Here is a 25,358-nt window from a genome sequence, read left to right as displayed (position 1 = left end):
AACTTAAATTTAAAGAGATTGGTGGCATTTTTATTGAAATTAGCTGATGGTGATATTGTTAGATTCTATATCAGATATTGTTTTGGTTGCATTGAAAATTCAAGTCTGCTGTACATTTTTCCAGAACATGTCATGTCATACTTATTCAGATCATAAAATAAATAGCCCATAGGCCACTGACTGTCATACCTTCTATTGTGCATTCACATATTGGGAGTCTTTTTGTGCTCAAAATTGTGGACAAAAGTTTAAATTACCATTTTTGAAATTTTCACAAGTATTTCAGTGGTTTTATCATGTTTATTATGCTCTAACGAACAAAATCTTTTGTCACAATTCAAACATATTTTACTAGTCTGTGTATTTAAATGTTTGCGAATGCATGATTTATCAATGTATGATAAATAGAAATAAAATTTGTTTCTTCAGACCGTAAATCTATATGAATATATATATATATACCTGTTAATGTGAAACTCGATCTGACTTGCAGTTTGTTCCTTAAACAATCAAAAGCCTAACAATTTCAATTATTTGCATTTGATAGCACTATACACAAAAGACTAATATTTCATTTTTATTTATTTGATAGTAATATGAAACTTGTGCATAAAATTTAATTAAAAGTTTTGTTATTGATACAGTTGGATACTTGTTTGTAATTAGAATTATATTTTAAAAAGGACATTTAAAAGGGATTTTTAATAAAAAAGATAATTTATCTTAAATATGAAAGATATACATGTACATGTATGCGAACATTAAGTTTGTTATGGCCACTTCTTTAAAATCAAATTGACTCAAGGATGGGTTCATGTAATAGGGTTCAACCTGTAATAGCTTAAAAGTTTATGATTTACAAAAACTATCTGGTATTATAAAGATAAAAAGCATAATTACATTCTTATAATCCTATGAATTTAAATCTTAAAGAAGCAGTTTACAAACATGTACAGGATATACAAGATATTGGATTTTTTTCAAAGATCTATGAATATTATACTTCTAAGGTAAAATAACACAGATAAAAAAATGGTGATATTTATTTTAGAAAAATGATGATGCACTTGAATTTAGTTTATAGATAATACCTTTACAATCATGTGACTATAAAAAAATGGTCTAGACTTGATTTTACAACCATTTTGGTAAAGTTGGTTCTGTCTTTTGAGGATATGATTTATAGAATGCTTACATATGAAGAATACATTGTATATAAGGAAATGTAGTATAATTGCCAATGAGACAACTATCGACCAAAGTCTGAACTAAATAAAGTGGTGAATTAAAAACAACTATTGAACAATTGATAGTGTTAAACATAGAATAATACAGTCAGTATCGAATGGTCCGCTATAAAAGGCACCAAACATTGACTCTTAATGCATACAGCCTTTTAGAGTTGTTACGAAACATGATGATGAATTTTTCATTTCACTCACTGCATGCATGTATAAAAAAAATAAAGGTGTTAGTTAAATGACAATAGTGGGTCTCTCAGCTACCTTCAAGGGTTGTAGATGTCAATCTTGAGGGAATTTTACCAAAAATTTTATTTTTGGAATCCATTTAAACATTGAAGAAGTGGTGGTATAAATAATTGAAACCGGTGCTTTTCATTTGCGCCAATTGGCATTTCATTTGCGCCAAAAAAATCTTTCATTTGCGCCACAAACCATATTTCATTTGCGCCAAAAACTAAATCTTTCATTTGCGCCAATATTACAGGTGAGTACAGGTAAATACAGGTAAATACAGGTAATAATAGTATAAAACATAAAAATTTTCAAAAAGTCTTTTAATAATGAAGAAACATACTCCTCAGAAATACATGTAATAAGAGTATAAAACATCATACAAGTTATGCTAAAACCTCGATAACAGTATAAAACATCATACAAGTTATGCTAAAACCTCGATAAAATCATACAAGTCATGCTAAAACCTCGATAAAATCATACAAGTAATATTAAAACCTGAATAAAACCTTGGTAAAATCATTAAAGTAATGTTAAAACCTTGATAAAAAATAGAAAAGAAAGCACTATACACTGGAGAACATTACTGAGACATTTGTTAGCACTATAGTAAAGTTACAAGTCTGTTCTGGCACAAAATTTATATGCAACGGTCTTGATGTAGTCATGCCTTGAAATTTCCCCTCTTAGGTACATGCCATGTTTCTCCATAAGATAGTCAGTTTTCTCTTTCTCCCATCGTCGAACTGCAGCCGGTGTGTCCATAGATCGGATTTTGATGTATGTTGTAGCCTGAATCTTCTTTACAACGTCAACATAAATAAACATGTTTGGATGTTTTGAATAAAATTGTTCATTAAAATGTGCATGGAATGACTCCGGTCCATTGTTGGTTCGTTTAATATCACCAGATGCTTTCCGAACTCGGACTCTGAGTTGTTGAGATTCTACTTTCTGCTGGTTTACTCCATGGTTGTGCTCGTTTAAAGTTTTTATAATTGTTTTGCTGTCCGCATCAGTCGTAATCCTGGCTTTACAGGTTTTTTTGGTACACCTGAAGGATTTGTCTCCATTTTTTAAAACATTTGATAACCTATATATGTGGTCATCAAATATCACAGAATTCTTTCCTCTGTTTGTCTCAGATTTGACTATGTCCATCTTGACACCTCACACTGGACTGGTCATGTGAACACTATATATATAATTATAACCTTAGTGACTCTCAGTTTTGTATTAGAAATGAGTATGAACTCACACATATATCCAGGGGGAGTTATGTACAAACAAAAAACAAAATAAATCGTAAATAATATTTAACTTTTCCGTTATATTACCTGTCATACCTGTAAAATGGCGCAAATGAAGGTTTTTTTTTTTTGGCGCAAATGATATATAACCTTGTGGCGCAAATGAAAGGTTTGATTTTTTAAAAATTGGCGCAAATGAAATGCGCCCATTGAAACGCTGCTTCCAGGAAATCTCTGATATTCTGGATAGGATTTCCAATCACAAATGAAATATTTAGCTCCTGAAATTTGGTAGTAGTGATTCTTCCTTAATAATTCTGTTCAAAATTTTGATCTAGACCCTTTTTTTCAAATATATTTATCTAGATGGTTTTTCAGATGATTATATTTATAGTCAGTATGCACTCAAAAGATTTTTTAATTTTGTAAATAGCATTATACAGCTTGATATGCAACATTTAAATATTATATTCATATATTTATCAGATGAAGACCTATTTTCATATGACTCAAATATCTTTCATAAACCTTAAAGAATGTAGAAATAAAATATGTGAAATTTTAGTTGGTACAAAGGAAAATATCATGCATCAAGTTTCAGTCATGCTTTTCATTTTCTATAATTATTAAATGCTCATTTACAGTTTTTAGACTGTCACATTTAAAAAGCTAATGCATTTGTCAAATGTATTTAAACCTGAATCCTTTCATCAATCTTAAAAATAAAAATAAAAAAAGAGAGTTTTAACCTGAAAATAAGCAGTCAGTTGGTGAGGAATATTAAATAATTGTGTTATTTTGACATTGAATTTAATTGTCATTTTGATAATTTTCTCATTGAGTTTTAATGCTCTCTTCGTCCTCCTTTAAATCCTGAAGGGGCTACATGTCTGCCCTGTCTAATTGGCTTTATTTCCTTTGGCAGTGTAAATTTCCCAACATATATCTGGGTGGACCAACCTATTATAATTGAATTGTACTGTCCTGAATATGCATACCCTTAAGCCAAGAGACATTAAACTAGCAACAATCAACTCCTCCATTCTGGAAAGTAAAGGAAGAACTATGCCTTACTCAATGCATTCATATTCAAACTTTAAATTCGGTTATTATTTGCCATAAGTTGTTTTTCCTGAAATATGCTTGTGTCCCATTCAAAGGTCAGGTCAAGTGTCAAGACACCCAACAGTGGTCATTGAAAAGGCAGAATTAAAGCAGGTGTGCCATATTGTCAAAAATATCTGAAAGTTTTAATCTTTTTCACCCATTGAATTTCCATGGATTTTAACATGTAAGATTTAGTACTAGACTAAGTCAATAAAGCTGATAGTGTAACAACTTAAACAAGTCAACACAATAAAATATATTATGACAGGATCAAAGGGCCAATAATTATAAACAAATATATGTAAATAGGTCTATCACCTTTTATAAACATTTATAGTAATACAGTCTTCTCCATGATACAGTACATTGCTTCTAAAAACAAGACTTATAAACACATAAATAAAGTATTAGATGATTTTTCAATTGAAGTATATACCCTAGAATGAATACTTCCAGTTCACATGAAAAAAAATCACATTTCTTATAAGATATTTAGGGTCATTGGCATGGATTGGTATAATTCTTTTTTGTCAGATTATATTGCCAGTAGGCAGTTAAAACACTGTGCTGTATTGGTCATCATCAACTTTTGCATTTGGATAACTTATAATTATACTCCATGCTATGAACATAATAAAAAAGTTTTGTTTGTTATTTTCAATCCATCCATCCACCAACTCTTTTTGCTTCTAAGTATACATACAAGGGTAAAGTAATTTGATATAGACCAAACTTTGTGCATAAAAGTGGTTTCTGGATGCTAAACCAATTATTTTTATGCCTCTGGTGGAAAATTTTAGGAAACTTTTAAACAATGTTTATTACTGCAAACTCAGATCAAGTACAAATTTGTGTAGCATCACTTTTACTGTTCTTGAGTAATGTCCCTTTATAAGATTATGTGCAAGCACTGGCATCAGCTGTGTCCAATGCACACTTTTCCCCATTTGTTTCTTCATTAGTACCCTAGTTTAACTCTTAAAAAACATTTTATCCCCCAAATTCAAATCAGTTCAGTTATATTGCATAAAATTGTCAATAGAAAATTTGAAATCGATTTTTTGGGGAAACAAACAATGTTGTTATACATGTACTGTGACTGTTAACCTGCTGTATCTTGTACATATCTGCATTTTATTGATATAAACCGTATGTATCTTTTCAGATGGTAAAAATGAGGCAAAAGCAACATGTTATTTGTATGTTAGATATGTTTCCATGGAAATGCTACAGAATAGTGTAACTATAAGACTCAGCAATGTGACAATAGCAGCATTCATGTCACCTTTGTATGATTTCTTCGTTGATGCTTTGGCCAACATTTTAAAGACGGAGGATAGATTTCTATATGTTATAAATATTGAGAACGATACAGATGTTAAAAGTCAGGTGTTAAATGTTAGTGTGTCTGTTAAGAAGAACGATGGATCCTTCTACAATGCTGAATACATACAAGAACAAATCTATATCCACAGAGTAGTACTTGCTGAACTCTCTACATTAGAGGTAAGTAAAGATGTGCTCAGGCAAATATTTACACCTTCAAAAGATTTTTTGTGTTGGGTTAAGTAGCTATACAGAAATGGGAACTTATGTGTATGAAGTCCAGATTTAGGGTTTGTAGGACTTCGTAGTTGATATATACTTTTGGTTTTCTCCTCTTCTCATTAGAATAAGCTGTTCATGCAGTAGATATAAGAAGATGTGGTATGGATGCCAATGAGACAACTCTCCATCCAAGTCATAATTTGTAAAAGAAAAAAAAAAACAATATAGGTCAAAGTACCTTCTTCAATACAAAGCAATGGCTCACAACGAACATTAAGCTTTAAAGGGCCCCAAAAATGACTAGTGTAAAACCATTCAAACAGGAAAAACAACATTCTAATGTATAAAAAAAGCGAGAAACACTTATGAACCACATCAACTAACGAAAACTACTGAACAGTAGGTCTGATAGTTCCAATGATTTTTAGCTGCTCCTGAAATCAAGTTGTTTGAGAAACAAAATACACTCATGACACTGTAGCATTACATTTGTAAAAAAGACTTTTTCAAATCTATTTCTTGCATATTTCTACCTTTTCATTCATTCATTCATTTACTTGTCATTTAGTTAAATTATTAAAATTATTTATGAGCATTCAAATTGCAATTATTTGTCAACAGTTTATTGAAATAAGAAATGATTAGTCATACCAATTAAAAGGGAAATGTCAGATTTCAATACAAATCAATTTGTCGAAACCGTTAATTACAGCATTCTTTATTGGAATTATATGGGTGTAAATTTTATATAGTTGGTAGGTAATGTCACTATTAAATTGCATGTTGTTTGTTGATAAAATTGTCAAGTAATTGCCAGGTAGCCACTCTACCTGTAAGTGTTTAGATACCAGGACAGTTATATACTTGTCTAAATGGTCATAAAATCAAAGGGCCAGCTGAGCTAAGCAATTAAAGGACACATACATTGTTGTCTCATTTCAGAAACCTTTGAGTTGAGTTGATTCGGGGATTTAATAAGTCTTAAAACTGTTGCATTAATTAAAATTTGGGTCAAGATCAATATATATGAGACCGTTGATAAAAATATGTTTGTCTGTGCTCAAGTAATGCTTAATAGAACAAATTGTGTATATTTTAATACACTTAATAAAAATCACTAAACAGTGCCTTAAGTTTGATAGGTAATACACAAATTATTAAATGGAACTAATTTTAAAGAATTATGATAATTTCAAATAATTAGACTTTGTTGTTAAGGTATCAAATAATTTGCAGTTTAAACCAAGGCCAGGATTTTTTAATTTGTTGGTTTACGGATCCGCCGACCTGATTTTGCCTATTTCCAGAATAAAAATAAAATTGACTTTTCATGCTTTTTCATTCCCGCCGACCCTAACAAATGCATTATCCCTGAAAAATAAATAAATTATCCTTTTTTTATAAAATGAAATGCATTAATCACTAACAGAATTGATAACACTTTCTGTTGTGAAAAAATGAAACTTCCAGTTTACGTTTCTAAAAATAGATAAATCGATTATTAATGACCTTGACATGTCGTTTGGACAAATATTTTTGTGGAACGAAACCCTTGTTTAAAACCAATTACACAATAAGTTCGTTTCTCTTATTTGTCAACAGTCCGTAAGATGCATCTTCTCATAGAAATAGACTTGTCCAAATGTGGACAGGTGGAAGTTCAGGACATCAAGTTAAAGTACTGAATATTAACAGATCATTTAAAATTTTCTTGTTTCATAGATAATAAAAAAATTTCGTCCATTTGGATAAAAACGGGAATGCGTGACAACAGATTAACCCGATATTCTCGTTTTTTCCAGTGGACGAGTCTATTACGTTTTTGACGCGTGTGTTGAAAATTATACTCTTACCACGCTTTTACATTTATTTCTTTATCAGTTTTCGTTCTTGAAGATCATTATTCACCAAGTTTTCTGGAATTGATTAAGAGCTATGTGAATTTGTCTTCCTTTATGAAATTTAATTATGTCTTTGTCCGTGCACCCCCTTTTTTACGGGAAATTATTAGGCAATGTCATGCAATTTTTATTACAACTGAGCAATAATATTTCATTAAACTAAAATTTAAGAAATGATGACAAAATAGGATAACAAACATATTATTAGAAAGGTGAAATATATATTTATTTTGCATATCAGTTTTCTGTCTTGAAAGGTATTTTTTTTATTTTTTTCCCGACCGACCGACCCGACTTTTTCATGGAGAAAATCCGTAAACCAACAAATTAAAAAACCGTGGCCCAACCGAAATATGCAACAAATTAAAAATAATGATCCCAAATCTATAAGGATATGCATTGAAAATAGTTTTTGACAACAACAATTTAAAAGGAATAAAAAATGGATGTAACTGTCAATCAATAACATGCAATTTAGTTACTATGGTTTTTTGCCACATCACTAAATCTGCAACTTAAGGATTTTCCGAGTTATTTTCTCAAAGCAGTTTCTTTCAATGGCTTGATGATGAGTTGTTGTCATCATTTGATGTTCATCATTGTGTATCAACTGTTTTATCAAATAAAAACAAATTGTTTATCACAAAATTTAACAGTAAATGTCATATTGAAAGAACCTCCTCTATGCAATTAGGAAGCTCCCCTTCAAATGTATGATCATTGAGAATGTCCCTGTGTTCAAAAAGCTAGATACAAGAACAGAATCTGACAGCTTTGCACAGAAATCTTGTCTGTGACAAATATTGACCTAAGATCTATCTAGCTGCTTGAGTTACAATGTACCTAGTAAATAAGGCATCAAGAGCGTTTACAAACTAAAGGATCAATATTTTTTATTTCAAAATAGTATTAAAGAATCAAGAATTAATGGTAGTTTAAAGTTTATGAACATGGAGAGGTAGATATGTAAATTGAAAAGTTTTTTTGTTGTAGAGTATTGACTCAGGTTTATGACTTATCTTTAGATAGGTATTTAAATTAAATGAAATAAATCAGATGGATTTATCAGAAATTATTTCTAGTTTATGTTTGGTAAAGCCATAAAATATCTAAACACACTACTTTTCTAAAGAAGTTGTGAGAAATCAAATACATTTATACCCCAAAGTTTTTGTAGGAGGTAATACACTCAAGTTCTAGTTTCTGACACCTATATCCTGTTTTATACATATAATGTACGAATGTACGAATGTAGGACAGAAAGTCACAGGACAAAAAGTCACAATTCATTTTTTCTGATTATTTTCTTTGAATAAAAAATGTTTATTTTTACAAAATTATTTTTGTATTTTTCTTGAACTATTGTATATAAACCAACTTTGTAAACAAAATTTTTCAAAAAAATATCTAAGATGATCAAATAATTGTTAAAAAAACAAAATGTCAAAGTGGCTTCGCACTTAAATGGCTTCATGGTGCCAAGAAATCTTTCTTTTGCATGATTAAAATTAAATAAATCTTCATTTTTCAAATATAATGACACACTTCCTAAACTTTAATATAAATATATGTATTAAAAAGTTAATATTTCAAGATATTTCTCTTATGTATTCAAACAATTGTCAACAGATTTTTTGTGACTTTTTGTCCTACCAAATTTGTGACTATGTCCTGTGACTTTTTGTCCTGTGACTTTCTGTCCGTTTACCATAATGTACATGTATCTTGCAATATACCATTACAGCTGGAGTTAATTTTGAAAATTACATAGACAAAATATTCACTTTATACTTACCATACACCCGCTTATCTCTTTCAAAAGAGGCCATTTGATTTCAGCTTTTATGTTCAGCAAAAATCTAACTTTCTGACTTTCTACACTGAAATTATCTGAGAAATATTTAACAACCCTAAGTTTGCGTTGACTTTGTATTAGATTTATGATATATATCTTGTCATTAAATTCCCCATCATTACAATTCTCATTATAAGGGTTAATCAATTTAAAGTTGCATGAAAAAAATAATGTTTTTATATTATATTTATTTTCCATTACATAGTAAACATATTTTAATGCGTTTATATTATACAATTCTTGTTCTTTTCAGGTTCTACCTTTCGATGATAATGAATGTTTGGTAGAAATGTGTCCCTACTTTGACAACTGTATATCTAGTCTATCCTATGGAAGTGCAGAACCTTTCATTAGTTCAGATATGATGTTGTTCAGGCCTATACGACCAGGAAATGGATATAAATGTGTTTGTCCGTCAGGGTTTGCAGGTAAGTTCAATTTAAGTCTTTCAACATCTAATAGAGCAATCTAATAGTGGACCATTTTGAACTTGCAGACCTAACTTTGATTTGTTGAAGGTACTCAGTGCGACTATGAGTTGATGACAGCAATGTTTTTTGCTATTCTATGTTTAGTGCATGGCAATTTTGTCAACAATTTGAACACCATATCCTTCCTTTTAGTTTCATAATCTGTAAATATAATATCATGTAAAACTACTTATTCAGCCACATATATACAACAGCAAATTACATGATTGGAATTAATTGTCATCAGAATATTATTAATTGTTCATAAGTATGCTTGTGTTAAAATATCTTTATTTTCATTGTAGGTAACAGCTCAGCTTTCTGTAGTTTGGAAGTGGACTTGTGTTACAGTAATCCATGTAGGAACAATGGCCAGTGTATAAGGAAAGAAGGTGGATTCACATGCAAATGTGCACAGAACTTTGCAGGTACAAAAAATAAAAGATTTGTTGAGGGGTCAATCTTAAAGTATGTGGCCTACAATTATGAACATGACAGCCACAAATAAGAAAAACTCTCAATTGTTTTGCTATAATAGGTTAGGGTTGGCCACTTTGGGCAGCTGGATACAACGTGGGTTTCATCCATAATTTCAGAACTATAGATGATTAGGTGTTTGTATGGAACCCAGAAAACAGGCTGAATAACCTGACAGGATACATTTTCAGAAAACTCTGAAAAAAAGAAATGGTGAAACAAATTATGATAAAACATTATCTATGGTAAATTTGCCACAATAGATTTTTAAGATATTAAATTAAACACTCTTTTAATTTTGTAAGGATGTAAAATCAACCAGTTTCCATGTTGAAATGTCAGTTTATTGTAACTGTATTAGTACCACAATCATCTACTTCTATGCTGTAATAAAATATCCCAAGTGCATATTAACTTGACTCTTGTATTATGGACGCGCAGAGATAATAACTATGTTAATTAAAATTTACAAAGCATAGAACTTAACTAGAAAAAGTCTTTCATATGAGCACATCAATTTCATTTTATGATTGATTTAATAATTTGATAAGTTTAATACATATGGACTGTCTCTCAAAGTAAAAGTCCAGATAAATTTTAAAATACTATTGGTTTTATTATTTTCTAGTATTTGTTAAAAGCAGTAAAAAAAATATTAGAAAAGAAGGCTTTCTAAAGTGAATTGATTTTATTAAATTGTCTGTAAAATACTTATCACCCAAACTTATTTAATGTCAAGGGAGATCAATGATCTATTCTGACAGAGTCATCTTGATCCTGTAAGACTCAATGTTTCACTATTGATATTCTTGGTGTAGAGTAATTCCATTACAGTTGTACATTGATTTTTGTGACATAATTATTTCAATTGCATAACATGTACTACTCAAAACATCTGTAACTTGGTGATCATTAGGCTAGTTGGAGGAGAAATAGGGTTTCTATGTCCGTGATAGACAGCTCCCTTCACACTTATTACTGAGGATTTTTTGTTCTTCTAAACACGGAAAGCAACAAATACTAAAAATTTTAAAGTAGTGTCATCCATACTTTTTTTTCGATATTCTTTGGTACAAATATAAATACAGTAAGAATTTGAATGTCAAAATAACTGCAGCTGATCCATTTATAGACAGTCCAAGTAAAGAAAACCTGTTGACACCATAAAAATGTTGATTCATGCTGTGTTTAAGAATACCTATAGCACTTATATACGATAGTGTCAATATTCAATGTTATAAATCTCCAAATTTATGTCACAGATATAAGCTATCAGTATGCATATCCTGACTGAAATACAATAATCCTGTTGATTCGTTTGCACATTTTTTACAAAAAAAGCGTTGAATATTTATGTTGTTTGGGTGTTTGGGTTTTTAGTAATCTGTCTTGTACACAATGGACTAGAATAATTTTTCCTTGTATAATTACTTAACACAATATCATATGATATTATAGTCCTACTCACATTGTTACTATTACCCATTGTTCAATATTCAATGGGCCATTTATCACACTGCTATTTCAATACAGCATAAATTGAAGGAAATTTGGTACATTCAAACAATGAGAAGAGAATTTAGGTAATCAGAGATGAGCCCAGGTTATTTTAAGATTGTGGTTGATAATATTTAAACCTTTTGATATACATCAGTAAAAGAAATCCTATATTATGGCAGGTACTTTGGGACATGTAAATACAGCGATTGTGGTTACTCAGACTGACTTATCTAAATTTCTGTAAAAGAATTATGGACGAAGTATAAAAATTGTAAGGGTTGTCAAATAAGGCTATTTGGGTGTGAACTGGTTTTTGTTGTGGTTGCACCCCTTTAGTAAAAAAAATAGATTTGGAGCCCTAAAAAAGAGACAGTTTTCAGAAGATTTTCTGACACAAGGGATCGGTATCATCAGTGCCTCTACCAAATTTATTTGATTTGATAAATTTCAATTTGTTATCTCAATTAAACGTTTTCCTACTTGCATCATTTTTGACTTGAGTACAAAGGATTTTTTTTTTATTTTCTTAGCTTCCAAAATATTTTTGCTGTGATATTTAATGAATGGTCTTAAATGTATGAATGTGTTTGGCTATGGTTGACAGATTAGAGAGTGAATGTTTATCTCGTCTTTATAAATGAAAAGCAAACTGTGGTGAACTTTTTTGTTATGGTGTGGAAATATTAAATGACATCTTGTTTACAAGCACATTGTCAAATGTTTGGAACAATGCAACAAGTATATTTCAATGATTTCCATGTTTGGTAGGTGTTACATCATGTCATGGGAAAATCAAATACATCATAACATCTATCAAAATTTACAGTTGCACTCCAGCAAAATAAAATATATGAATTTTATATGATGTGAAATTAAGATGGTTTATATCATTTCCATATTATTGGCAGTGTTCCTAAGGTTTCATCATACAACAATAATATCTACCGAATTATAGATGGGTTGCACAGTGTTACATATTTTAATCTATTAATAATTGATATGATGTACAAAACAAGAGATAGAATATAGTGTTATTGTCATTTAGTATAAATATATATATTGATATTTTGATGGGATATAATTCCTCATCTTTAAATTTTCATGGAAAGCTTCCTTTCGTTGCATGAATTAAACCTGATTCTGTGTAATTCAAGGAATAAAGAATAAATTATTCAACTGTTTTAGGCTGTTTATGATATAAGACCATAAGGCTAAAGCATCCTCAATGCTTACTTGATAGGTAACACACTGAACATCAGATGTTGCTTTGATTCTGATGAGGTTCCCATGCCATCTTGAAATCTGGACATAGTAGGGACTATTATTACATTGTTCAGAAGGCCTGGAAATTTCATTAAAATTCATGAAAATGACAAACATCCTTAGAAACCCCTTGACTATCTTACATATCAATTATACATGCAGCAGGTTTTGTAATTCAAGTTGTTTCCTTATCCCAATTCTATTTCTGGTTATGGTACTTGTAGGCTCTTTCAAACATTTGTAAATGGCCACATTGTTCATAATTAGGGCCCCGCCTTTAGGTGGGTCGCCCTATAGTGATCAGTCTGTCCGTCCGTCCGTCCGTCCATCCGTCAGTCCGAAGTTTACGAAATAAAATGCAAAAAAGAAGAAGAAGTCCATAAAAATAATGTTTAATTCATTCATTAATGTAAGAAATACATCATTAATAATTAGGGCCCCACCTTTAGGCGGGACGCCCTATAGTGATCAGTCCGTCCGTCCGTAACACTTTAACTTTGTGTCCGCTCCATATCTAGAGAACCGTTATGATTTCATACTTTATACTTTACATGTTTATTAACCACCACCAGAGGGCGTGTCATGATGTATGTACAACTTACTAGGTCAAAGGTCAAGGTCAAAAAACTTTGGTTTCAGTTGACAACCCTGTGTCCTGTGGTGAAGATTGTGTCCGCTCTATAACTTGAGAACCATTATGATTTCAAAGTTTATACTTGACATGTATATGAACCAACACCAGAGGGTGTGTCATAATTTATGAACGACTGCCTAGGGCAAAGTTCAAGGTCAAAAACTTGGGTTTCAGTTGACAACCCCATGTCCTATGGTAAAGATTGTGTCTGCTCTATATCTTGAGAACCGTTATCATTTTAAAGTTTATACCTGAAATGTATATAAACCAATATCAGAGGGCATGTCATAATTTATGTACAACTTCCTAGGTCAAAGGTCAAGGTCAAAAACTTTGGTTTCAGTTGACAACCCCATGTCCTATGGTAAAGATCGTGTCCGCTCTATATCTTGAGAACCGTTATCATTTCAAAGTTTATACTTGACATGTATATAAACCAACACCAAAGGGTGTGTCATAATTTATGTGCAACTTCCTAGGTCAAAGGTCAAGGTCAAAAACTTTGGTTTCAGTTGACAACCCCATGTCCTATGGTAAAGATCGTGTCCGCTCTATATCTTGAGAACCATTATCATTTCAAAGTTTATACTTGACATGTTTATAAACCAACACCAAAGGGTGTGTCATAATTTATTTACAACTTCCTAGGTCAAAGGTCAAGGTCAAAAACTTTGATTTCAGTTGACAACCCCATGTCCTATGGTAAAGATCGTGTCCGCTCTATATCTTGAGAACCATTATCATTTCAAAGTTTATACTTGACATGTTTATAAACCAACACCAAAGGGTGTGTCATAATTTATTTACAACTTCCGAGGTCAAAGGTCAAGGTCAAAAACTTTGGTTTCAGTTGACAACCCCATGTCCTATGGTAAAGATCGTGTCCGCTCTATATCTTGAGAACCATTATCATTTCAAAGTTTATACTTGACATGTTTATAAACCAACACCAAAGGGTGTGTCATAATTTATTTACAACTTTCTAGGTCAAAGGTCAAGGTCAAAAACTTTGATTTCAGTTGACAAACCCATGTCCTATGGTAAAGATACAATTTTTTAATGCACATTATTCACAGCGGGGCCCACAGAGATGGCTCCCATCTCAATGATATCTAGTTTGTTCATGTCTATGTGCATGATTACAACACTAAATCACTGAACATGACTTAGGTCCAAAGAGTGATGTTAGAAAAGGGACTGATTGTAAATCCCTTACATGATATACATGTTGAAAAACTATTGACTATCTTTCAGAATATTTTTTTACTTTTTCAGGAAAATTTTGCGAGATCAATACCAAAGAAAAATTTGATGTAACAAATTGTCCAAATGACTTGTGTCAGAATTCTTTCCCATGTGTACCTCTCATCAATGGAGGATTTAGATGTGATGGCTGCCAGCAAATACATTACAATGAATTCTGTCAACTAACAACTCGGAGGTTCACCAAAGGATCTTATCTGACATTTCCATCGCTGAAATCCAGGAACCGATTTAGTATAGAATTAAGGTAATAAGTAGAATTAAATATTTCTGAGGAGTTGATCTGTAGGAAAAGATTAGTCCAGAAATGGAGTATTGAATTATTGAATAGGTTGGTCTTGGCAAAGATTATGAATGATAAGACTAATTGGATTAGTTAGTCTTTTATTCTCCGGGAATCTCCTGAAATCTCCTAATAAGTATTGAGTTATCGGTAAGTTCATATTGGATGGTCATTGTTCCAGGGCCAGCAGTATCTCTAACTGGAATCAACTAGTCATTCTCTTCTTGATTGGAAAGCAGAAAATTGAGGATGTAAAGTAATTATTAGAAGCTCTTGGGAAGAAATTTATAAGTAGAACACTTTTTATGACTGGCTTCATTGGGCAATCTATTTTTTGCAAGATTACAGTTTTTAAAGTGTTTTGATCACATATAAATGGTTTAACTATTTAGCTATACTTCCTATGTTCTACATGATTATTAAATTACACAAAAGCGTTTGTTATAAACATGTATTCATTTTACTAAAACTTCCTTACAGCTAATTTTCTAATGCTTGTAGAGTAAAACTGACTTGCTTGCTTTGTTTGTATAAACATTTACTCAGGCTTTGTAATTAAAAATTGACATCTTCAAACAATATAATTATGTGGGCATAGTTGAACCTGTATATATTATATTTAAAGTTAATTGGAAGTTATCCCAATTACAATTGTGCCGAATGATATAAACAAAGCAAGCAAGCTAACCAAAGTCTTTCTCTACATGCATTAGGAAATTGGCTTTAATGTATATTGTTACTTTTACATATCACATTGTTATGCAGTACCAACATAAAAATTTCAGATTGATGAAATGATTGCATTCTATTTCTTTAAGCAGATGGTTAGTTCGTGTAGCGATGCATTTTGTCTTGCACCATTATATCATTATAACATCAATCTACAGTTCTGGATGTCATATAACTGAAGAAATGAATTTATTTTAAGAAAAAATTTACACATTAATGTCTAGATTTTATAGAGAATACATATTTCAATAGAGTTTAAAACTTAGGTAGTCTGACATTGATTACTTCATAAAGAAATCAGGATTTCAAAATTCTGTTCCATTGATGAGTCATAAAATAAGAGTAAAAAACCAAATATTTTTCTGAACAAAGGAAAATTTTACCTTTTTCAGTGATTCTTATATTGTTTTGGTAAATATTTTGCCATCTAGTGACAAAACATTGTCAGCTAAGTAAATTGTTTTGATAAGAAGAGTTTAAATGGATAGATTTAAGTTTAAAGATATTTTTGAATTGTTCACTCAGACCCTTTACAATGGAAAGAGAAACTGTTAAATTACAGTGAAAATTAACCTATTATTTTTCACTTTTTGATGACCCAGGAACCTGACAGAACAATCAAGGCTTCAATTAGATCATTTTCTTTTAAATCTTTTTGGCAAGAAAAGTGTGAAATACCTCTATCTTCTATTAAGAAAGGTTAAAAAGCAATTGTTCACTTATTATATATTGTCTTTTGAAATTTAAAAGTTCTATCTCATAAATTTCTTTTTGGCAAGTTAGTTAAAATGGAATGCAGAGGGCATGCATCATGTTAAACTAACTGATTTGTTATTTGACCATGGACAGGATTTTATTACAATTTTACTACTTCTAGACATGGCTTAAGACTCTCTTTTCTTTATAATGTTTATTGTGAGTAAACAAATGAGTATATCCTAAGCTTTATACCCACCTACTGGCTAGACTCAAACAAGTTTTAAACTGTTTGATCAACATTTTAAGTTAGAATAAAAATGTAATTTATACTAAGTTTCAACAAGACTAGAACCTGGGTGTTGTAGCTTTAAATATAAATTAAACATGAAAATTTAGAGTTTGTTTTTTGTTTTTTGTTTTTTTTTGGGGGGGGGGGGGAGGGGTAGGGGGGTTGATTTCAATGCACAATTTGCGAGGGGATTGAATTTGCACATCAGTTAATAAGTGTGCTCTTTACATCATAATGGTATATAGAAACTATTCACATGGCAGATATTTATAAACATTTTATGTGATCTATAGATAAGGGAATATAACCACCCAAGCAAATTTCAATGTTTACAGAAGACGGGTAAAACAAAAAAAATGTTGATGAAATTATTAATAACTAGGAAACCAATGTACAATAAATGTTTCAAATGACCATTGAGGATATAATTGCAATATATAAATTGCAATTTTGTGAGGAAAGAAAGTTAAATTATTGATTATTCTTGTGGGAATTTAGTATGAACTTTGTAAGCCATTATATATTTTATTGTTTTATTGCCCATTACTGTGATTAATATGGGAAGTTTTCCCAATATGTCAATATTGTATTTAGTCTCAAATATTGTAACTGTTTTTTAACATCAAAATGATGTTAACTTATATCTTGAAAAACTGACAGCAAAAATGACATTGTATTTATTGAATATGATTCATATCATGCTTTATTTGTAGTCTTCTTTATGAAACAATATAGTAATTCAAAAATGAAATAATTTATTGCTGTAAAGGAGGGGATAATTATGTATGTTGAAACCATGAAAACCATGAAAATATTTGTCCTTGCAAAAATATTTATTGTAAAAAGATTACCTAGAACTTAAAACACTATATTTGACAACTGCTTTTGTAGTACTCCACAACAATGATTTTGTTCCCAGTATATATCGCTCCATCATTTTCTAAAAGTTTATATATGTAATCCTCTCATTTGTTTTCAGATTTGCTACACAAGCTAAGAATGCCTTGCTCTTCTACAATGGACGCTTCAATGAAAAGCATGACTACATTGCCCTGGAGATAATCGATGAACAAGTCCAGTTCTCTTTCTCACTTGGCAATAATACAATCATAGTTAATACTAATGTCCAAGGTGGTGTCAGTAATGGTCAATGGACATGGGTCAGGTTGGACTACTTAAACAGAGTAAGTAAAAAACAAGTGGTTCCTTTCAGATATTTTAGGCAAGTTCTGATGTGATGAACTTGTCTTTCACAAAATGATTAATGTTGTCTGGAGAGGCAGTTTAATGTTGTCTGGAGAGGCAGTTTAATGTTGTCTGGAGAGGCAGTTATATATCTATCATTTCACCATTCTTCCAATTTAAAATATCAATCTCAAGCGAACTTGTTAGCATTTGGAAAGGACGTTTTGATGTCAAAGGTTAAGGTCTTTGCTGGAATAATTTTGGGTCCTGGATCCCATCTATAGAAACAAATTTATACAATGATTTTCATTTTTGCATTTTTTATCATTAAAAAAATCATATAAAGATACAATCTAAAAATATGTTACTACATGTATTAAAACAACCTACCTATAGTTATTTTTCAAATTTTAGTAATTTCTAAAACCTAATAGATGTACATATTGACTTAGTTTTCCTTCAAAAATACAAGCTTTAGTATATTTCACTCCAAAAATATGAGTATCAGTAGATATATTATCAGTTTTGGGTGAGGAACATTCATCACAGAATTACTAAATCTGTCTAAGAACTTTTTCCTTGTGGAATGTATTTCATATTTACTTCAGTGGTTATTATCAATAATAAAAACACTTTGTAAGAAGTAAAAGTTTTTTTTATAACCACATGCTAAGATACTAATAACATCAAGTGTTGTTCATTACATGGCATTAAAATCATGACATTATTACTAATGAAACGTACTTTGTGTTTCTTTGTAAAAATGTGAAAATATGCACTTATTATGTAATCGCTTTTGGCAATGACTCTGTACATATTATAATTGAATTTCGGTATATATTTAGTTGTATGTAAATTTCATAACAAACAGAAATTGATCGGTATGCATGTAAAGCTATTAGGTCCAACATTTTTCTACATAATGACATAGTTAATGACAGCAACACTATAGTTCCTCAGGATGTCAATATTGAAAAAATGATCAGACCCAGAGATTAAGTTTAGATCACGAAAAACTTCATTATAAACATGGTTTAGCCTGATGTCAAAACGAAAATGTGATTTATAATGAATTATAGTGGAAAACAACAAAATGGAATGGACCTTAAGTGGAAACTTATACAAAATATCCAATGAAAGTCTGTCAGTTTAATTAATTTACCTCTAATTGATGTATGATATCCAAGTTTGTTATGATAAAGATTCAATTTAATATTGATTTGTTCTTAGTGGACACATATTGATTTAGCCATTAAGCAACCAAAGGTTATGTTGAGGAATGATGGGAAAATATCATAGAGTACTTTTGTGTCTCAAATATTGTTATGAATAATTAAATGCCTAGAGTAAAAAACAATAGTCTGGAGGGAAAAGGGTCTATAAAGTAAAAATAGTTTCCTTAGATATGATTTGAAAACAAATATTTCCAATAAAATGTAGCACTTTTATAATCTGATAATTTATATATAGTTGGATGAGATTGCATTGAGGAATAACTTTAGTTCATCTGAGATGGAAAATCCAGTTGGGACAATGTTACTGTGAGACAACTGAAAACAAATTTATTTGGGATATACTTACCTTAATTGAACACTTCCAAGTATTGATTGATTTCCATAGTTTTCAAACCTTAAGTTTTTTGTCCAAACACTTAGTCTTTAATTTTGATTTGGTATGAATTTTTGGTGTTTTACCCTTGTCTCTATTTGAACACTGTAGTTTAGTTATCTAATCTTATTAGATGTAAAAATATATTACATAAATCATAATAAACCAGAATTGAAAACAGAATTGAAAAAGAATTTAGATAAAATGAAGTGGTGTTTATTTCTTTTTCCTTTTGAAAGCAACCTAAGGTATTTCAGTATCTGATCAAAATTTTTTACACTCAAAACATATACAAAGGCCTATCTAGTGTGAGAGGAAACATTGATTCCCGGTCATTATGTATCAGTTTTAAGCTATTGAGGTGGACTGAAATGTAAATTGTCCAATGATGGAACTACAGTTTTTGTTATTACAAATCCGTCTATAGAATTTCATTTTACAAGCCAGATGAGTCTGTAGAGAATGATTCACATTTAATTAAAATTCATTCTGTATAATTATTGGAAATTCACAAAGCAACTTTCTTCAGCACACACTTTTAAGCAGACTAGTGGAATTGATCCTTAGTCCTTGTTTATAAAGAAGCGTCTCTTATATTTACTAATTGAAACTCTAATTGAAATTCTATAATATAGATATGTAACTGTGATATCAACCGTGAGGTTTATCCATTTATATTTGTTTTATTTGACAAATTCTTTTTAATAATTCAAAATTAGTTAATTTTAAAAGAGAACACATCAGCTGTGTCAGTTTGAATAAATATTCAGCTATAAAAGTTGAGCTACAGAATGGTACACATTTGTTATTCAGAATTGTTTAATGATCAAATAATAGTTAAATATTGAAATTCAATGAAACAGAAAGAAATTTCTTTGCTGAAAAATGATAAATTTGCTGATAACGTACACTTCTTCAATCTCTAGAGAGATGATTTATCAGATTATTACTAAAAAGTGAATTGGCACATTGCTATAAAAAAAAAATATGAAAACAGCTGCATTGATTATAGAATTAGATATTATGTAATAGATGTACAAGCAATGTTTTGTTGGTTTTACCTCAGTGATGATGATGCTTTCTAAAACACATTTCAATAAACAAATTAAAAAACTAAATGAAGTGTTTCAGTGTATTACTATGTATAGATGAAGTCAATTATTTTTTTTCTTTATTTAGTGTACTGGTAATTAATTCTTTTATGAAATTACAAAAAAAAAACGTAGAAATTCCTTCTGCAAATGATTTTATATTATAAGCTTTAATTTGTGTGCAAAACTATTCACAATAAATTTTGTTTGGTGAAATGTTCATCTCTAAAGTGGGACAAGTACCTTGAAAGTTGATAACAAAAGACCTAAAAGACTTGAATTTGAATGTCTTCATTTATACACGAAATTTGTACAAGTAATTGTGTTTTACAACAAACTTTTCCATTCATTATTACGACTTGGATGGATGACCTGTTTATGTTCATTTCAAAAGGCCATTTTGATTTTACATAAGTAGGCTGTTTTAATATTTGTGCTGAATTTGAAAAGCGTCATAGATATTGAATGAGTACCCATGTGTCACTATAAAAAAGAATAATTATAATAATTGACATATACTATGGGACTTTAAATTCCGTGGTTAACTGATGGTGATGCATTCTACTTTAGCAACAATCAAGAGAGAAAAAAGGGCATGCTTTCATAACTAAATAAAATGAATTTAAATACCTTAAAAGGCTGCCAAGATTGTAAATCAGTATTTACCGTTTTATAAGTTATTTATCACGAAAACATATTTACATTTACATAGTAGTTTCAACATACATAATTAACTATTGAAGCGATAATGTCATCTAAACACATTAGAATTAGACATATCTTTTATGGATAGGGTTACTTGCTAAACCGTTGTAATCATAGGGTTTTACCTGCAATCAATAGTCACAGGTAGAAACCAGGTAATTGACGGGTTGTAAATGTGTCTCTTTAGTGGCATAGAAAACTTCTTATTGTATTCCTAACTTATGATCACCAGAACTTAAGAGGGTACGGTTGGGAAACTTGTCATAGTAAGGTGATTAATGATAACAATTTTTAATATTTATGATATTAAATTATGAATATAAAGGTTTTTGCATATATTAAAGGGAAACTTCGCAAAAAAATCAAAAATTGATATTATGTTCATTAGGCATAAAAATGCTCAAATTCATAGATATTATAGTTTTATTCCGCTAGATAAGCGATCACCATCGATTTTAAATTTAGAGAATCATTTCCATCCGTTCAGCCATTTTGTCTTCGTTCCCGGTTAATAAAATCGATATGTCTATAAACCCAAAAGGAACAAAACTACAGTAACCGATGTAGTCGTAATTGCATGTCGATATCTTGGCAATCGTACGGTTGTTTTATCCGACTTACTAACTTCAAGTTGATACGGAAAATATTCTTATTTTTTTTAAATTACCACGGTCTTTTGTTTTTAAACTGTTGATATTGGAATTAGGTAAAAAGTCAAAGTTGAAATCATAAATAAGTGATCCGTGAAAATTGTTTTCGAAAATCTAATTTGTTCATAATTCTTTAAAGTAATAAACTTTTTTCAAATAACTTTTAATCTTCCCTCATCTGATCACCAGCATGGCTACAGGTATTACTTTCAAAGGTATTGGGAGGGGTGTGAGGTGACACGTCCAGGTATTCAAGCGATTTCCTGTCGGGCTTGCAAGTTCATGCATCGTTTCACTTCTGCATGTATTGATCAGTGTACACGGCTGATAACTTATAACTTTCCATTTTGAACTATCAGATGTATAATATACAACTCTGTCTTACTTGTCATTACTAAACTCATACGCTTGTTTATAAATAACATTTCTGGTGTAAAGAATATTATTCATAAAAATATAAATAATACCCAAAAAATAAGATTTGATGGAATTAAAATCTATTTAAATATTTTTTCCAAGGGTGAATTTGGGAAAATGTAATATATACTCATTGTCAATGGTGAAGGACAGATTGGAACATACCAGAAATATTGATTTATAAAATGTACGCACTTGCCGATGATTCGTTTATACGACTGGGTTGAAAGTTATGGAACTAAAGCGCAATTTAAAATATATACATGTATACATTAAACATAAGAAAAAAAAACATATATTTTGAATAAATTGGGGTAAAAGTTTTGTAAATAGACTAGTCCACGTATGCCAACAGAAGGTAATCATCGAATGTCGATAGACTATTGTATACCAGAAGAAGAAGAGAACCAATTTGATTTAAATACAGGTCGATGTATAACTTTTGCTTTGGTTCATTGAAGTTGTCACGGGAAATAGTAAAATCACAGATTTATATTTCAATAAGATTGTTCTCGAACAAAGGAAGGAATTCGTCATCACAATTGTAATATATGCCACTGGACGAACACTAATTATCCCCAAGGGATGTGAATATTTTGCTGGCAAACTTTTGAGTATCAAAGTTTCAAATTAATTTCGGGATTTATTTTCTCTCTTGGTATTCAATAACAGAAAAAAGAATAAATTACTTGTCCGCTAAATAGGGGTATTCTTGTCAGATAAAAGACTTTTAGTTACATTTAAAAAAAATATGGAAATATGACATTAAATTGGTTCTGTCGTTTTTTTTAAACATCGTTAAAAAGATGTGTGTCTAAGGTGAACGCCACAAGACAAGAACCCTGTAATACTAGTACGAGAGTATAGCATTTAAACCTTGCTTCTCAATAATATGGTTGTATCGGAAATCTTTTCATACAAATTGACAACTCATGGTCCGATATGCATGTACTATTTGCCACATAACGCCCATAGATCTTTCTACCATCATCATCTTATTCTTTGATATTGCTGTAAACATCGATGGTTCACACCCAAACAAAATGGGAGTAATGGACCCTCAGAGCTTCTCCGTGTTATACACTTGTGGAACTTAATTCATAGACGAAATTTCTGTATTGAAATGAATCTACATCTCACAAACAGGATTTTCAAATAATGATTTTGAGTAATCACCTTACAAACCAATATAAAAGTATGGCAAGATATAACCATGAAGGAATTTAGTTTTTGTCAGTCGCAAGAACTCATCACAATCATAAACATATACGTATATATGCATGCAGTTTCAAATATCAAGAACAAGCGGTCGATGTCGATAGTCCGTTTTCTAACTGTTCAGAGTTAGACATGTCACTAGTTCATTCTTGGAAGCCTTCATATTCCCTGTCCAACGATGGGAACTCTTTCTGTTTGTATTGACTATAAATGCTTGTATGGTAATTCTGTCGTTTATCTGTACAAGTGGTTGCATTTCCTCTCCTTTCCCAACAAACAAACGAACGAAACGCTACTATTTTGCTTTCTCTGGAACTCATCCTCAGTGGCGCTTATACGTCAGGAAACTTACATGTATGTATACTAATAATGATTGTTGCAAGAACAACGATGTATGGACAAACTATTCTAAATTCGTCAATATCAGTTATGCATGACTAAGATATAAGTTTTATTACAACTACTGTATTACTTATTTGGATTAATGATGGCTATCATGTTCAACATTGCACAAAATATTATCATAGAATTTAAAAAAAAAAATTGTCAAAAAAAATAATGCCTTAGCTTAGATAATTGGTATTCTTTTCATAAAAAGTTCGTGTAAATGATTGTCAAATGAATTTAATTATGCAAGAATAAAATGTTAAAAAGAAACTAAAACAAAAAAATCATGCATTTTGTATGTTGTATTTTTTTTTCAATTAAAAACTTTAAAATTGCTATAGTTTTATAAGAATTTAAACACAGCCAGATTTGAATACAAGTTAAAAAATTCCGGTAAAGTCAATGATATCAAACAGATTGGCAATGGTATAACAAATTGGGTAATATTGCATTTAGTTTTTATTAAAGATTAAAACTACCATTTTTTACTTCATTTACGCCAATTACCGCCAAGAAAGTAATCAAAAATTGTTTCCTTTTATTTTTATACACTTTCGGAATTACGAATCTGAAATTTTATTTTCAATTAATTTACACAATTTAATTATTGTATCTTTATTCTCATCGTGTATTAAACTCTTAGTGTATTAAAATCGTGACAGCATACTCTTTCTAACCCTTTCTGTTTATCCTTTCCAAATAACAACATTTATACCTGTGTACGCTTGAACTCACACCTGCGGCTAAATAGCTACAAGGTAAACAAATTGACCTCAAGCCGAGAAATATACAGTGACCTTTACAAAATAATATACACACTCTGCTCACACTTTAGTTGCATTGAAATGATTATCAAAACAATAACGGTAAATAGAACTGAAATAATTTCAGTTCAATATCAGTAAAAATGTTCAATAAATATTTTATGAAAAAATTCTCAACAATAATTAATGAAATTTATTCGAAAACATTTACTAGAGATAATTTAATAGGAGTTTAATTCATCAAAACAAAACGGTATATGCATATTCATTTTCGTTCATTCTTGTATTGTGGTTAATGACTACGACCATTCGTCAGCTGTGCGCTTTTAATTACGTATATTGTCGATAAGCTATAAGAGTTAAACAGATTTTATTTTTTCCCAGAATTCAATAAATCGGGCTAATACGTCACGACCCACTCGAGAATTCAACCAAAAAAGTTTCAAATACTTGATTTTCTCCGTTATTAGAAGGAATATAAATTTAAAACTTTGCAAATGTGTTTTTTATGTTAAGATGAACATAATTAGATGATAAGTAAAAAATCGCGGAATTTCCCTTTAAGATTGAAAAGTGAATTGTTGTCC

General features: G+C 30.4%; 1 protein-coding gene across 3 annotated transcripts in view; it reads left to right on the top strand.

Moving 5' to 3' along the window:
* LOC143076863 (cadherin EGF LAG seven-pass G-type receptor 2-like) overlaps nucleotides 1-25,358 on the top strand; it is a 62,981-nt gene that overhangs the window by 6,976 nt on the left and 30,647 nt on the right. For all 3 annotated transcript variants that reach the window (XM_076252765.1, XM_076252763.1, XM_076252755.1), the window contains exons 2-6: nucleotides 5,001-5,341; nucleotides 9,393-9,567; nucleotides 9,915-10,037; nucleotides 14,759-14,993; nucleotides 17,726-17,930. In XM_076252765.1, coding sequence (XP_076108880.1) covers nucleotides 5,001-5,341; nucleotides 9,393-9,567; nucleotides 9,915-10,037; nucleotides 14,759-14,993; nucleotides 17,726-17,930 — 1,079 coding nt within the window. The remainder of the gene's footprint in view (nucleotides 1-5,000; nucleotides 5,342-9,392; nucleotides 9,568-9,914; nucleotides 10,038-14,758; nucleotides 14,994-17,725; nucleotides 17,931-25,358) is intronic.

This window comes from Mytilus galloprovincialis, chromosome 1, assembly GCF_965363235.1.
Source record: "Mytilus galloprovincialis chromosome 1, xbMytGall1.hap1.1, whole genome shotgun sequence".
NCBI classification, from domain to species: Eukaryota; Metazoa; Mollusca; class Bivalvia; order Mytilida; family Mytilidae; genus Mytilus; species Mytilus galloprovincialis.
Note: the sequence above shows the minus strand (reverse complement) of the source record. Positions and strands in the feature narration are given on the sequence as shown.